This window comes from Haliaeetus albicilla, chromosome 3, assembly GCF_947461875.1.
Source record: "Haliaeetus albicilla chromosome 3, bHalAlb1.1, whole genome shotgun sequence".
Classification (NCBI taxonomy): domain Eukaryota; kingdom Metazoa; phylum Chordata; class Aves; order Accipitriformes; family Accipitridae; genus Haliaeetus; species Haliaeetus albicilla.
The window spans coordinates 64,773,886-64,790,792 of NC_091485.1; the positions used below are offsets into that span (position 1 = coordinate 64,773,886).

Below are 16,907 nucleotides of genomic sequence, written 5' to 3' on the forward strand. Positions count from 1 at the left end.
GTTTGAGGCAATAGTCCTATTCACTACAGCTCAGCAGCTCTGTTAGGGACTGCAGCACAAGGAAAAGCAAATCAATTATGCTAGGGAAGAAATGTTTTTGAAATAGTGGGTATGAAAAATGACTTCAGTGATGTATTGCTTTTCTCCTGGAGTAATATGAATACCCTCAGCAAGTTTGCAGAAGACACAAGCTGAGCGGTGCAGTTGATTCACCTGATGTAAGGGATGCCATCCGGAAGGACCCTGACTTGAGGAGTGGGCCCATGCGAACCTCATGAATTTCAACAAGGCCAAGTGCAAGGTCCTGCACACGGGTTGGGGTAATCCCCAATATCAGTACAGACTGGGGGATGAACGGATTGAGCGCAGCCTGGTGGAGAAAGACTTAGCAATACTGGTGGATGAAAAATTGGACATGAGCTGGTAATATGCACTCACAGCCCCAAAAACCAATCGTGTCCAGGGCTGCATAAAAAGAAGTGTGGCCAGCAGGTGATTCTTCCCCTCTACTGTGCTCTCATGAGACCCCACCTGGAGTCCCCTGCCACCACTGCATCCAGCTCTGGGGTCCCCAGGACAAGAAGGACATGGACCTGTTGGAGTGTGTCTAGAGCAGGGTCACAAAAATGATCAGAGCCCTGGAGCACCTCTACTACGAAGACAGGCTGAGAGAGTTGGGGTTGTTCAGCCTGGAGAAGAGAAGGCTCCAGGCAGACCTTATTGCGGCCTTTCAATATATAAAGCGAGTTTATAAGAAAGACGGAGAGAGACTTCTTCCCAGGGCCTGTAGTGACAGGACAAGGGACGATGGTTTTAAATTGAAAGAGGGTGGGTTTAGATTGGACATAAGGAAGAAATTTTTTATGATGAAGGTGCTGAGACACTGGAACAGGTTGCCCAGCGAAGTTGTGGATGCCCCATCACTGGAAGTGTTGAAGGTCAGGTTGGATGGGACTTTGAGCAACGTGATCTAGTGAAAGATGTCCCTGTTCGTGGCAGGGGGGTTGGGCTAGATGATTTGCAAAAGTCCCTTCCAGCCCAAACCATTCTATGATTCCTCTGATTCTATGAATAGAAGATTAATTATTTCTCTGTATGTTTATATAGAAGGGGGCATATTAGTCATTCCTCCAACAATCTTTCTGCATATAATAATCTGTACATTATTTCATGGTTGTTTGCTTTTCTTCTTTATTAAATAGTCCCAGTAAAATACAAATGAAATTTGAAGCACAAGGGTTGCAGACCTGATCCTTCACAAGGAGGTTCATTCCAAACTTTTATTGGAGACAGGCTCCTTGCCAGACTATGCAAACAGCTATTTTTGACCAGCTATTTCCATCTCTGATACTAACAATGCTTGTGGCAATTGCTGGAACTCAGCTGCTTCCAAACACCTTGAGAAATACCGCAGTAATTGAAAGTGCTTTGTTCAACCAAATGTGCTGATTGTTGACAAAGCGTGAATCACACCCCAGAACAGCAAGCTCCTTTGAGTTGAACCCTGTGAAGGCAGGATGCTCTCAGGGACATTGATGAGAAAAAATATTGAGGCATAAAGATGTTCATTTTAGACACTGGTAATGCTCTAGGCATTTTATACAGCCTTTGCCTGAACAGCTTCCCTCCAACTCCAATAAAATGAAGGAGCAATACTGATGAATGATGCTATATTGATGGCTACGATAAAAGTGGAGAGAGGAGATGTTTGGGGAACTTGCAGGCCCTCTCATCTGAAAGATACAGCTGGCTTTGAATGAGAGGGTGATTTTATGGAAAGTCTGGGCTGGTTGCACACTTTTTTTTTACAAGTTTGGGTTTTCTGGTAGCAAATGGAAACTGAATTGCTGCAGCACCGGTGGAGATTGATTTCCAGTCCAATTTAAGGGCATTTGGCAGCATCAGCACAAAGCACATGTACTTGTGGCTGGCCATTGCTACCCCCCTGATCAGCACCTCCAGCGGGTCACCTGGTGCTGAGTGGCAGCAGCCCTGTGTCCTGCTTGTAGCCCTTGGAAGCTCCCTGGGATTTGGCTTGGGCAATAACCTAATGCTCTACAAATAATTATTCAAGGTGATATTTTTTTCTCTCTCTCTCATGTCTAGTTCAGGACCGGAGAAGGAAGAAGTTTATTTGTCCTGGCAGGGTACAGACTATCCAGAGTGAAAATCGAATCACCCTGCAATGATTGCTGTCTGAACTTGGACACAATTACTGTACCAGCTATTTCATAAAATGCTCAGTTTAAACTTGATATCTATAGAAAGGCTGAAGGCAGCATCTGCTCTTCTGGCTTTCAAGAGATATAAGTCTGTTATGAAGATAATCCTCTAAAAGCATACTGAAGATTAATTTGAAAGTTTTGCAGAACAGGAGGTTGTTCTGGAATATGTAACTGTTAAGCTCTAGCATCTCACAGCCCCACTGAGCCAGAAATGAATGAATTCTTAGCACTTTAAGGGAAGTGGGATATTCACCCTGTTTCAAGAAATGTCAGAAACACCTGCTACTAGCCTCTTCCTCTAGGAGCATCTTTTACGTTGGTCAATGACTGTCTTGTTACTTATTCAGACTAGGACTGAAGTAGGCACAAAAGAACAGATTTATGATGGAAGGATAGATTTAAAAAGGAAAGAGAACCGATGTTGGTGATGTAGGATCACAGGGACATAGGACGTGAAAAAGTGTTGTCAGCACATGGGCAATGCAAAAATCATTACTTTAATCTCATACATAGGCAGCTGTACATAGAGAACTGTATTATGTGCTCAAGAATTGGCAGGAGCTGTTGGTGAAATTCTGGGAGGGCAACCTATATCCCTTATTGTCCACATGTGCCCATCAGGGTCCTTGCGTGTGCCCAACAGGTCTCTTGCTGCTGGACCTCTGTACTTGTCTTGGTAAGGTGAGCTACAACCTTTCTGAGGCTGGAATAAAAAAAAGGCTCTCTGCCAGATGGAGCAACTTCTGAGCTGCTTTGTGCTCAGACGCCCCTTTGTTTATGGAAACCAACACGCTTAGCCTTCTGAACAGTGTTTAAACTTCATGTCTACTTGGTGGAGAATCTCACCATGTGTGTGATGAGCTCAGATGCCGAGCACTTCCCACAGCAAACAGTCTGGTTTTGCTCCTATGCCAGAAAGGATGCATTTGGGATTAATACTTCCCTGCTGAACAGCCAGCTGTTAGGTTCCAGTGCAAACAACATGCTGATAAAACAGAAGCATCTTTGCAAATGTCACTGCTTAATTGTCATTTGCAGAATATTTTACGTCATCACTGGAGAGTGATGGAGAGACAGGAGTTTTGAGGTTGTACTAGTGAGCTGTAGTTTGGGGCAATGAGTCCTAATAGCTGTACTAGAGCAGAAGGCAGAGCCTTGTTTCCCCATCAGAGCATGGGAGAGCTCATGACTGCCTTTGGGACTGACAGGGTTTGGTACAAAGTAGGGCAGCCCTAAGGATGTTTCATATCCATGGCCCAGGCAGCCTTCAAAGACTGGGAATGTGTGTATGGGGAAGGGAGTGAGAGGTTAAACCACTGTGGTGTAATTCACACCTTGACAAGAGACTAACTTCTGACTTGGGACTGATCCTACAACCATGTCCAAACGTTACATATTATTGTGCACTAAGTCCACCCAGCTGGGACTTATTATACCTGTCCTCTTCTAGCTCCACAGTATTTTGCTGACAAATCTTGCCAACAGTCTTTGGAAAGTTGAAGATTATGTTGTGAGTACTGTAAAATAACAAGCCCCTTGGGGAGAAGTGGGATGCATAGCTGAGCTACAAAACATGGGCTTGAATGCTGAGACCTGGCACCGACTGTGAAGGGTTGAACCACTGCCTCTGAGAAATGGCTCGGTAAGGGATACTTGTCTGCCTGACCTCACAGGAGCAAAGCTTAAGCAGGAACGGTTCCTGTCCAGGATGGAGACCCAGGCTTGTTTTTACACCCACAGGGCACTAAGTAAGTGAGGTGTCAGTGCTGATTATAGACTTCTCCTGGCTGACCTGGCAATGAGGTTTCTCTCTGCCTTGCCAGCTGAGCGGGTTTCTTTTGCAGACCGGCACAGACCCAAGCCTGTCACTGATGCTTCGTTACTTCTGTAGATAGTTTTTAAATGACATTGCAAAAGTAGAACCAAAGGCATTAGCAGGGGTCTGAGCCACTTTGTGCTGCCTGAGCCGTGCTGCAGCACCCGCTGTACAAGCAGGTAGGTGGAAGGGGAAGCAGGGGCACGGAGACCTGCCGGCAGCTGCTCTGCTGCCTTGAAGCAAAGTTGGGATTACAATTCAGGGCTCCCGAGTACCACCCCCTCTGCACTTCTGTATGTTTTTCTCATTCTAAAATAAAAATTTCTAGTAAAGCAAGTGCAAAAAGTTTGAGTTAGAGATGATATCACAAAGCTGAGGTCCCTCTGGGTAGGGCTCTGAATGTAATACTTCACTTCCACAAAACATTGATTTTATTTTTCAAATTTGAAATCTTTTCCTTTACATCAAAGCATCCACCACTTCAATATTCAGGAAGAAATGCACTCACTGAGGGTAACCCCACAGAATTGCCCCACACCAGCCAGGTCTCACAGCGGTTGGCAAGTTCTGGCTCTGCATCCCTGGCTGACTACCCTGCAACACGCTCCCTGAAGCTGCAGGAAGCATTGGGAAAATGCTCCTGCTATGGTCCTGTACTTCATGTACAAGATGCTTCCATACTGGCACTTCTCTTGACCCATGATCAGCTCTGCAGCATCACTTACAAAAGTCAAATCCTGCTTTTTTATACTTGGCTCTATCAAACCTCTTATTTTCAGCTGGATCATTAGCTAGATGCTTCTGCATAGTTTTTAACACATGGATTCTTCCCTTAAAAATTACAGTAATCCCATTTCTAGGGCCACCCAGTCACTGAGATAACACGCCAATTTATACCTGCTGAGGAGATGGCCTATTTAAGCTTCTCAGTTTTTCTAACCAAGTATTACTCTCTCTCAAATAAGGTTGCTCCAATGCTTTGAGGACTCCCCGATGCAGACGATTTACAGTTCATGTTCTCTGACATACCACAAAATGAATTAACTCCTATTTATAGCTGCTTGCATTTGGCAGTAACATGCCCAGTTTGGGACCAATTAGAATCATAGAATCATAGAATGGTTTGGGTTGGAAGGGACCTTGACGGGTCATCTAGTCCCACCCCCCCTGCAATGAGCAGGAACATCTTCAACTAGATCGGGTTGCTCAGAGCCCCGTCCAACCTGACCTTGAATGTTTCCAGTGATGGGGCATCTACCACCTCTCTGGGCAACCTGTTCCTATGGCTCAGTGGAGCAAAAGGCACTGGGTCCCTCAAGGTTTCAAAGGTGGTTGAGAACAATATTCTGCCCCCATTAGAGAAACTGAAAACAAAATATGTGGATCACTAAGTGCCTATAGTAGTTGTGAGGAACCATTTTGTTCAAGCCTTAGATGCACTGGCCCATCTCTATAAACACCGTGGTTTCGATCAGAGGAGTTCTCAAACAACACTTAAGTCTCCTGATGCTCTTCCCATGGGACAGGTAAATGTTTTAAAACCATTAACCGAACAGACCATCCAAAGCTATGTAACTTCATGGATATGGCAGGAGTGAGGCTGGAAATAGGCTCTATATCCTGACTTTCTCCTTATTCCTTCCCTTCCACTGGAGGCCTGGCTTAGCCCAGGACTGGTCTACTTTTTTTGTGAGAGAAGAGGGGCTGAGTCACTTTTTAAACGTATTGACTATTGAAAACCTCCCCTTATGTAAGCTTTCTATTTCTTTACACTCCTCAACATCCTATAACTTGGTGCTGGGCACAGCTCCCACCTCGATTTATCAGGCAGCTCAGAGAAACACCCTCTTTGTCAATACAAGGGAGTTTCTGTTCAGCCTCAGATTCATAAAATGAAAACCCCAGTACTTTCTGTTCACCTGTTCCCGTGGCACAGAGCGATTCATTGGGCAGAAGGATTACTGCCCTGTGCCACCTTGCACAGCCAGCACGAAGGCATCGGTGCTGTGGCTGGTAGGTTGATTCTCGCAGCCTGGTGCGGGAGGTGTTTCTGCTGGATGGCAATGGGAGATGCAAAGCGCAGTTGGCCTTTGAGCACAGCAGGAAAAAATGAGTTTAACAAATATTAGCAGGGATGGATTTACTAGGGGAGGGGAGAAAAGAGGCAGGGCTCAGGAAGATGTCACCCCCCAGGCAGTGATTTGTGATGTGAGTGTTCTCTGAGGGACGGTTGGTGATGGGAGGGTGCCCACGGGGCTGTTTGCTGCCGCTTTCCTGTGTCAACACCACAGCCAGAACCAGCCCCCCTTATTTTACACCAATTTCAATAGGATGCCATTAACCACCTGCTGAAGAAAGCTTCAATTTTGGCTACCAACCCCCTGAAGCCTGTTATCCCAACCCTGGACACTGTGCCCCTCAGTGAGGATTTACTGTGTGCCACGGCAACAGCCAGAATTATTCTGGTGACATTTTTCACTGCCCTTGATACAATGGCAGGTAGAGGTCAGGACCTCACTGTGTTTGGGCCAGGATATGTGCACAGACAGTCTCTGTTGTGAAGAGCTTTTAGTTTCACTAGCGAAGACAGGCAAAAGGTGAGGGGAAAGGAATTATCAGTACAATGGTCACACAGATAGGAAACATCACAGACTGATTTCAATAATTCAGCACATATCTTCTATATAGCAGCTATGACTTTTTTAGTGATTAATAATAAATGGAAAGGGTAGTTCCTGGGGCAAGGCTCTGCATTTTACCAGGTGCTCTGCAAACATGGATTGATTCCAGTGTATGGGTAGGCACATAGATGGAATCTGCTCCTACCCTACTTGTTGCACAGCAGCTCTGGAAAAGTAAACTTTGGAAAACACGAGCAGAAGTTGCAGCTGGAACGTGGTCCTTCCCAGCAACAAGAACAGGAGATACCACCCTCGCAGCCTTTCCTTGCTGTTACAGCACTTAGTTATAAAACAGCTAGTGGGACTTCTCCTCCATGCCAAGTCTTGCCAGTGTGGAGGCACATGGACTGAGGAGCAGTGTACATGTTTACAACCCCATCTTTCAGCATTAAACCTTCTCTTAAAAAAGCCCTGTAGGCAGCTCAAGGCAGGCATCCCATGTGGCTTGGGGGCTGATTTACACCTCTTTGCACATTGAACCTTGACTGTTAAAGTCCATAAGTCTGAAAACTTTTCCTATACAAAATGAAGCAGTCAAGACACACATACTCTTTACTTTCTCCTTCCCAATAAAGTATCTCCTCTTTTAATCACAACCTGTTTTTGTTACCATCTCAAAAAGAAAGAAAGAAAGGAAGAAAGAAAGAAAGGAAGAAAGAAACAGAAAGAAAGAAAGAAAGAAAGAGAGAAAGTCCCAATTAGGTCAGAACAGCTGTTGAAGTGTCACCTCAGCTTTTGCTACTCAAGTACTAATTAGGAGCTCACTGTAGAGCCACTGTTTCCAGCTGAGCAAAGGAGATGCTTGCTGGCTTGTTTCAGGTCTTATAGGAAGCTTTGTACAGTTAGGAAAGAAGCTGTTTGGGACTCAGATGGTGTAGGTGGCTTGCAGCCTCTCAGCCTTTGCAAGAAAAGTTTGGTTGCTTGCCAGGATGTTGGTGAGCAAAACCAATTATCCACTGGTGGGTACTCAGAGTACCCAGGAGTGCCTCTCCCCGACAGCCTTTTTTCTGCAGAGCTGCCAGTTCAGCTTATTCAGTTGGAAATTTTAGGGCAAGGTAGTGAAACTGTTCTGTATTGGTCATGAATAATTTCTGAATTCAGCCCTGCAAGAGAGATGGGCTGGAAGTCATGAAATGAAAAATTTGATGTTTTCTTTTCTTTTTTTTTTTTTTTTTTTTTTTGGGGGGGGGGAGGATTGTTACCAGGCTGTAAGCAACCCTCCACTGAGAGGGCTCAGTGACTGCTCACTGTGTTTAGGATTTCATCTAGAAACAGAGTGCTTTAAAACCTGGCTTTGGTGAATGTGCTTTGAAGTTGCAGTGTTGTATGGCATGTCTCGAGGGACCACATTGTTCTGCTGTCAGCCAAGTCTGCCTGGACTAGGTGTGCTATTATGTGCTATTATACGTGTTGCTATACCCTTCCTTAGTGTAGCTCATGCTTTTCACTGAAAAAGCTATTAAGCCTTTTAAGGGAATTAGAACACTAAAACAACAGTAACCACCTGGGCCATAGGCACATCATCACCCAAACCTAAGGCTTGTGCTGCTGGTGATTTCTGTTATTGTTGTTATTTTTTTATGGTGCGGTGTTTGTGTTAGAAAGAGAAGGAAGATGAGAGAAAGTAAGAAAAGAAATTGAAGAGAAACACCCCCAGAAAAAAAAACAGAATAAGAACTTGGGCCTAACTGTGAACTTCAGAAGGCTGAATGAAAAAAAAAAAAGGGCATTTAATTTTCTGTTCCAGTAGAGAAAAGGGGATTTTGCACATGCTTTTTAAAAATATAGGAGTGTATGAGATATATCTGATTTAATTACCATTTATCCTCCTAGCAGAGCTTTGCCCAACCACTCAAGTCAAACAAGAGTATGATTGGTGCTGGTGAAGGGCAGGTTAGCTTCTGGACAGCTAGGCTGGAAGCTTGTACTTTGATGAACCAAGGCAGAGCAAATAAGCCTGACCTGAAGAGGTAGCCATCTCCCAAATGTCACCCCCAAAACCCAAAAGGATGCAGAAGTTTGAACCTGGCTGATCGCTTGGGTTAAGCTGTCTAATGTCATTTCGTTTCTCTGATGCATTTCTCACTCCAGTAAAACTACTGATGCCTCACATGCTATGGGTACTTCATCACAGCAAGGAACTCAATTATGTACCTTGGGCAGAACGAATCTCCCTGCTCTGCTGGGGTTCAAATACTTATTTCCAAAGGTGTCTTTAAAGAGACATTCAGCCTCATGGTTATAGACTGTCCTCTCTATAGGTCAGTTCCCATCAAAGGTTAAGAACAGTGTGAAAATGTTCTTGTGGGAAGTGCAGAACAAAAGAGGTCTTGTGCCTCTGTAACCTGTTCTCAGCAAGGACTGGAGTATGCCCAAGAGGAAATGTTAAGGAAGTAGCTGTACATACAAGACTGGAGGCAAGAGTTGGGAATAATGTGAAAGTGCACTAACTAAAAATAACACATATTAAGCCTTTTAACTGGGGAGATGGGAGAAGTAGAAGGGGGAAACCACAATCCAGAGCCCTGTACGCTAGGCTGCAATAGGGACATCAGACGCGTTATGGGTGGAAAAAGTGAGAAAATAGAGAAAAAGAAATTATGTTCTTATTAAATAATAAGTGGGCGTAAATACATTAATACTTAAAATAAGCCTATTTTTCCAGAGAGTGGTTGCTCAGTCTGTCTGAAATCTAAACCTTTTCAAAGTGTCTTAGTGGGTATGAAAATCTCAGTGTCCTTTTAGTTTGGAGGCGTGGCTCACTGACTTGGTCCTACAGGCCTCTGCAGAGCAAAAGGAGTTAATGTTTGCACAGGGATAAATCTTTGTTCTTGTTCAGTGTTTTACCAACTTGACTAACCAGCCACCATGTTTGCTACCAGCAAGTAGCAAACTTAAACGCAGTCTTAAATGCAAATGTAAGCTTGGAGAGCCTGTTCCCAATGTAAAAGGTAGTGACTGGAAGAAAAACAGAAGGATGGAGCCCTCAGCAGTGGCACCTCAAGCCCACAGGTATGTCTAATACCCTCAGGAAATTCTTCCAAGGTTTGAGTTAAATTCAGCTAATTATATTTAAAAACTTCTTGAAAGAAAAGAAAATAAACAAGTCCTTTAACGCTTGTTTAACTGCTCCCGGCAGACGTGATTATTATTGCTGGTATTTATCTATTCTGTACTGCCCTGTACTTTCTTTAATAATTTGTACCTGCACGAAGTCAAGGGAAGACTTTCTGAGACCAGTGGGTGATGGCTCAAGCTCCCTGTGGAGGGAGGAAAGGACTCAAAGAGGTGCAGGAACAGGAGAAATTAACTCCCTGTGTGTAATAACTGCATTCTTTATTTTGTAGTCATGTTAGTATTTAGTAGGTCTGTTACGCAGCTCTTGTGCATTAACATAAGAAAAATTGTTGAATATGACCACTAATTTGCATCTGTTCAGGATGTGGCTTCTTTGCTGTTATGACTCATGATGTATAAGGATGCTAAATGTGTCAATAAAAAGTCATTGCTTTTCTGCAGAAGGGACAATATTTGAAAGAACCAAGGCTGTGTGTGCCTGTGTAAATGGCCAGTGTTTGCAGAGGTTCCGTGCTGTGCTGCTGTTGTCTCTGAAGCCTTCTCAGAGCTTTGGAGTTTAAGATCATTTGTGGCAGAACTGTGCACAATTTGAAAGTTCAAATTATAGGTTGTTCAGAGTGTGTTTGATTATACCTGGTATTTCTTCTTCCAGATTATCTTTTAGTCATTCTTCATAAAACAGCTTCTAGGGAAGTAATACTTTTTAATTAAAATACTAAAAACATGGAAGCAACCGAGTCAAACCGTAAGGGCTCCTTCACCCCAGTTTCTGCCTCCCAAGAGGGGCCAAAGGTGGATATTTGGGAAAAGAGTCTGTGAAATAAGTATGAGCAAGGGATCCTGCCCTTAGCAGTTTCACGCAGTTAGGAAGTTTATGAGCTGGATGGACATCGGACCCTCTGGCCCCAAACTCCATAAATTTACCTGAAATCTCTTTGAATTCTTTGGGCTCAACAACCTTCCTTGCAACGTGTCTTATGATTTATGTATCTCACTGAAGAACACCTCTGCTCATTTATTTTAAACTTGTTGCCTGATAATGTCACTGAGTGATCCCATTTTGTGGTCTGGGGACTGAAACTGAGAGACTGCTTCTCTATTCATCTCTCCATGTCACTTGTTATTTTATAGATCACTTCCAAACACCTCTTCAGCTGCAGTTAGACAATACAGTAAATCCAGGCACCTCTCAAGAACATGGTGTTTGTATGAGGCAGTGATAACTGGGGATGAACTCTCCTGTTCAACAGTGTTCCAGGCATGGATTAGCTTTTCACTATGAGGCTTTATGCTGGACTAGGTATAATTCTGGAGAAAGCTTGTGTTGTGTGCTTTGATCATTTTGACAGAAATGTGATAATGAACCCATACCTGATTCAAATCTAGCACGACTGCCAGGTGACCCAGCCATGCACAGATCTGGTATTTATGATCAGGGAACCACCGGAACGTGAGAAATACCCTATGAGGTCAGATCCAGTATCCATCTGGGATGGTGCTCTGTCTCCAGCAGTGGCAAAAGGAGTTGATATTCAGGGAAAGCACACCAGCCTGGCTGCTTTCTGTGGTTCATTCCCCCCAGCATCCAGAACATTTTTATCATGAGTGTTAATGGATACATCCCTGTCTGGACCTTTTAGTATTTTTAGACCTGGTTCATTAAGTGCATCCTCATTCTAGTGTTGTGGGTTTTGCTGAGTAACAAGCAACTCTGCTTTCATCTTATTCACCAGCTTAAATTTGTAAACTTTGACCCTATTCCCACTTAGTCATCCCTTCTCCAAATGAAGAGTCCCAGCTTTTTCAGTCTGTCATGAGGTGGCTTCTCCCACCCTTTTTCTGTGCCTCCTCTAACCCCATTATCTTTCCTGAGATCTGGAGACTGGAGGTAATTATTTTACCTGCACCACCTTAAAAACACAGGCTATCATCTCTTTTCCAGGCTGAATAGACTCTGCCAGGAGCCATTATCCTCCTCTGATCACTTACCAGTGTTTTCTGCACATTGCTGAGGTTTGAGTGCCTTTTGAGACGAGCAATCAGAGCAGCCAGCAGTGGCCAAAATGCAGTAATTTAGTGGCATCTGATGTTCCCTGTCATATTTTTATCTCATTTTTTACACTTCCTGATGGCTGATTTCAGTTTTTGACTGCTGTAGTGCAATAAACTGAAGTTATACAGAGAATTATCCACAAAGACAGAAGAATTTTTTTCCTGAGTTGTAATAGCTAATTTACAGCCTGCTCTTGAATGTACAGAGTTAGTGTACAATTAATATTGACCACCATATTGTCACCTTGCAATTTTCTTATTGATGGGATATTAATAGTTGATACAAGATATATAATGTCATAGTGTCACATAGATGTGAGAAACCCCAAGCTTCAGAGCTCATACCTGTGTGTGTGCCACAGCTGGTTTTCAAATAGCAGCTTGTCATACGGGATTATGTATTCACCTTCTTGAGGAGCTGAAGATTTTCCATTGCAAATCCTTGGACCTGTCAAAACAGTAGAACCAGTGGGAAATCAGGAAAAATGAAAACAAGTTAAGACAGCTAGTGAGAGCTCTGGGCTGTGAAAGAACCACAGCAGAAATAATGGGTTTTGGAATAAAGGGAGTCTCATTACTGAATCAGGGTAAAGTGTCTGACAATATACTGTACGAAGCAACACTGCGCTAGCAAAGGAGATAAATTAAATGAATAAACAGGCAAAATCTTCCCTTAACTTCTGTAATCCTGAGAAAAGAAGGCATAAAATTAGTACATCATTAAACATTCATTAAGATGTTTTCTGCTTTCCATATGTCCAAGAACACAGAATTTATTTTATTCAGGCCTCTTTGACAATTAAATGTAATTGCAATAAATTTCTTCCCTGGGACTTCATTTGTTACCACAAATGACATACTAGCTTAATAAAAAAATGTTTCTTAATTAACCAGTTATGCTCACGTTATAGTTTTAGATTGATTAGGCTTTTTATTTTGAAGCCCCATCTTTGTATTGTAATTACGTTTTACTCTTTGAAATGAGTGGTATAAATTATGAGGTAATTTAATTTTCCTTTCAATTTCCTTGACCAGTACATATTGTGGAAGTGATAAAATTAGTCAAGAGCCTTTCTTATGTTTTTGCATTTAAAAGGGAAAGAGAAAACATTTATAACCTAGAGAATTACGTTCTTTTTGCTTGTGTTTATTTGATGAAAATTAGAACTAATCATGTGGAGATAATTATTCACGTAGTGCAATACAGTTTGATCTACTGCAAAACTCTTTGGAAAATGACATTATGTTGAAAGAAGCAGAATTTTAAGGAGCCGCAAAAAAAAAAGAAAAATACAAGCCGCCTTACAAAATGCAAATAACAAAATGCAAAGATAGAGACCCACCTAACAAATTTTACATTCATGTGCGAGAAGGCTGAAGGCTGTTTTTCCTCTTTCTTCAATTTCTAACGCTTTCTCAGTCAAGGCACCATACCCATAGCTTTACAATCCTTAGGCACTGGAGCTGGCTCAGATCTGAGCCACACAAACCTTTGATCATCCCTGAACTAAATCATTTTGATGGTGCCAAAAAGTTTGCTGAGACTGCTGCTTCCAGGGAGGAAGGGACTTGGGGGGAAGAAAAGCAGGGCAGCTGCTCCAATAAGGATTTTCTGCTGCCAGGACCACGCTGGCAGCTCACTCACCCTGTCCGCCTGAGGACTTCTGGATGGTCTCAGGAGACGTACTGGATAAAACAGGGTTTGTTTCTGTGTCTGCCCTCTGTGTTTCCAAATCTCGCTCTGTGGTTTCATTCCGCTGTGCCCAGCGGGAGCATGGCTCACACGCCAGCACTAGGGAAGGGCATCCCAAGGCTCATGGCTACAAAAACGGACCTTGAGAAGCATCTTGTTCTAATGCAGGTTAAGCCCTAGGCTGGGTTTTCCTTGAACAAGAGGTAGAAAGCTGCACTGAGAGGGGGGACTTGTGGAAAGGGACGGAAAGTCCTTCCTCGAGCTACACATGCTTGTGTTTAGATGGCTCAGGTTATTCTTCTGACTTTATAACCAATGGAGAAGTGATTTCTGCTGTCCTACAGTAAAGTGTCTAAAGTGAAGTATATAACCTGCACCCCCGAAGTGCCCGTTTGTCTCTGGATGATGTGTGACCATTCCCACAGCAAGAAGCCATTCTCCTCATATGTCAATTCTCTGAGCACACAGACTTCTGGAAGGATTTTACTGGAAGAAGAAACAAAGTTTCACCAATATGGAGAAACTCTAAGGAGATTGAATATTTAGTAAGGTCACTTGTACTCTCTTGCTGACAGCTCTGAAGTGTTTTGAGTTTTTTTGCCAGCTTTCCTTTAAATTAGACTGCAAACTGCAATTATTGTGTATCTGAGAGAACATTATCCAGTGCAAGAAGTGATCATGAAGCCTCTGCGATGATAGGACAGCTTAAATGAAAAAGAAAGGTCATGAAAGGATTTTTTTGGAAAGCTAACAAGCTGGAAAGCTGGAAGCTGCCCTGGATTAATCTTGATGAGAAGAAAATATAGTCTGTGAGCCTTTTTCACATTTCAAAGAATACGAAAATTAATTCAGAGACCAAGTGGACATGTGGCACCGATAATGGGAAATGAACCCTTGTATTTACAGATTTCTGGTGCAAATCCAACATGGTCTGAGTATAGCCAAATGCTGAGGTATGGTTGGTGTCCCACTCTTATTTACTATTTATATCAGGGAAAACTCAGTGAATCACAGTCATAAACGAGGGCCCACATTGTCACTGTACTTATGCAGAAGAGAAAGAGTTGTCTTTACTCCAGATTTTTTTACAATACCCATGCGGAAGGAGCTAGGACACTCAGTCCTCTTTGAACTAAGCAATGTCCTTGATTAGCTGAGATGGCTGATTTTTAATTGCTTCTAATCAAGGCACTTACAACAGGAAACCTGTTGGTAGCCTGCAGGAACTCTTTCCTCCACCTTCTCTTTGGACACGAATTTGTTTTACTGTATCTTAAATGAGCTGCTTGGATCCAGGAAGGAACAAAATTTTTATCTGTATTTGAGCATCACATAGCATATGGGGGGCTAAATCTTCACTGAAGTTTGTCCATACTACTACAATACTAACAACCTCCAACCTCACCATGGGTCCAAGACAGATGAAAGAATTTTTCTGCACCCCAAGTCTCTCCTGATTTCCCAGGTTCTTGCAGTGCCTTGCTGAAAGCCAGGAGATCCTGTGGGGAACATGGGCGACACTTCCTCATGACATCTTTGGAGTCTACCTAGAGGTGGCACACAGGTTTATGCCGGGCTTAGGGATAACAAACGGGTGTGAATAACTTTGGGGACATTATCAAATCTGGTGAAACTGCAGGGAAGCTTGAAACTTTCCCTTGGTGGCATCATTTCCCTGTGAAAATTTTCACAATCCCAGGGTGAGAGGAAGGAGTAATTTTCAAGTTTTCAGCAGTTGATTGAATTTATGTTGAAGCTGTGGTGAAAAAAACCATTCTTTGTGGAAATTTGAAGAAAGGTTACTTTTTTTTTCTTTCCAAGAGAACAATCTTTCTGTCACAAAAAGATTATCTGCAGAACATTTTTAAGAAGCCTAAATGATTTTCTTAAGCATCATGGATGTTGCCCACGTGCATAATATTTGGAGCACGTACACTGTCACTCGGTGACAAGCAGTTTACATATCAAAGTGATGGAGCCTCTCTGTCGTGAGGGCTTAATACCTTCAGTTCCCTGAAAACTTCATTTACTTAGCTTAGACCTTTACAGAGAAGATTCTGTCTGGCAAATCCCACGTGTAATGAATGCTGCTCTGCCATCTTGGTGAACAGCCCCATGCTCTTCTTTCCCATAGCTGAGCCTTGCAAGTGGCTTGTGCTTGCTGCCTCTCCAGTGTTTTTGAGGGACACTTCTCTGCGTGGTCACAGCTGCCTTTGGCCGAGGTAACCGGTGGGGCCAGGGGTGCAGGATAGCTCAGGTGCACCCTGATGCCTTTCTGTGCCTGAACCTCCGGCAGGATAAAAAGCTGAGTTTGAAATCTGGTTTGCTTCAAAGGCAGATCTTGCTGTTGGCACCTGTGGAGTTCTCAAGCTTGGCTGTTTCTCTTTCTGTCACTCCGCAGCACCTTCTGCAGTTCTGACTTTAAGCACTTTTGGTGTTATGTAAACATAAAAATAATGGAAGATGGCCCATTTTCCACATCAGGCTTTATTAAAGGCCATTCCCTTCAGTTGCCCTCTGACTCCTGCTTTGCTCGAGCCATTTTTTGTCTTGGTACTACATTTCCACTTGTACTGGTTGGGTTTTGGCATTCTTTGGCACACAGAAGTTATGCATTTTCTGCGATTGTGCCCAGTATTGCTGACATTCCTCCCGGGCCTGGCCAGTAAACTTTATTTGCTTGCTCTGAATACAACTTTTAAACGTTATCAGCTCCCCTTTCCTGTTTGTGGGAACTTTTCCTCCATAGCTAAATGCACCTCGATTTTGCAGGTGACTTCAGATGTTTGAGCACTTATTGCTATCAGGTTTGCTCAGCACATAGGTGCCTGCTTGTTTGGGCTAGTTGGGCTGTGTGTTTCCCCAGGTAAGTTTTTATTCCTACAGCAATTTAGACAAACAAGTCCTCTGATGGGGGAAAAAAAAATGTGCTAAATGCATCCCTGTGGCGAACAGGGAACCTGAAAAATGTTGCCATTATACCAAATCATTTGTGTTTCCACTTTCACCCCCTGGTTGGTTTGTCAGTAGTTAATAGCACAAATTCTGGAGCAGCATAGGTTGTTTCTTCCTCTGAAATATGTGGCATGTTTGTTTCCTTGGAAAAACTGTAGTATGAAAGCATGCCCACGGAGAGGTCCTCTTGAACCAATGTGACCAATAATTGGGAAAATGGTAGAGTAATATACTAATAAAAGTGAAGTTCTAGGTGGGTTGAAATCCACCACTGCTCACAAATTTGCATGGGATTTAGTGAATGCTTCAGCTCTCAAAATGAGGTGTAAAGAAGTGTATTTTCAAAATATACGAACATGTAATTTCAACATTTCAAAATGAAAGGTTTCAGATATGCTGAAATGTTT

At 43.1% G+C, this 16,907-nt stretch overlaps 1 protein-coding gene across 1 annotated transcript in view; it reads left to right on the top strand.

Moving 5' to 3' along the window:
• Positions 1–274: 274 nt before the first annotated feature.
• The window catches only part of FER1L6 (fer-1 like family member 6), a 91,563-nt gene continuing 74,930 nt past the window's right edge, over positions 275–16,907 (top strand). Inside the window, exons 1-2 of the mRNA XM_069778632.1 lie at positions 275–423; positions 16,353–16,411. Of these exons, the coding sequence (XP_069634733.1) occupies positions 275–423; positions 16,353–16,411 (208 nt within the window). The remainder of the gene's footprint in view (positions 424–16,352; positions 16,412–16,907) is intronic.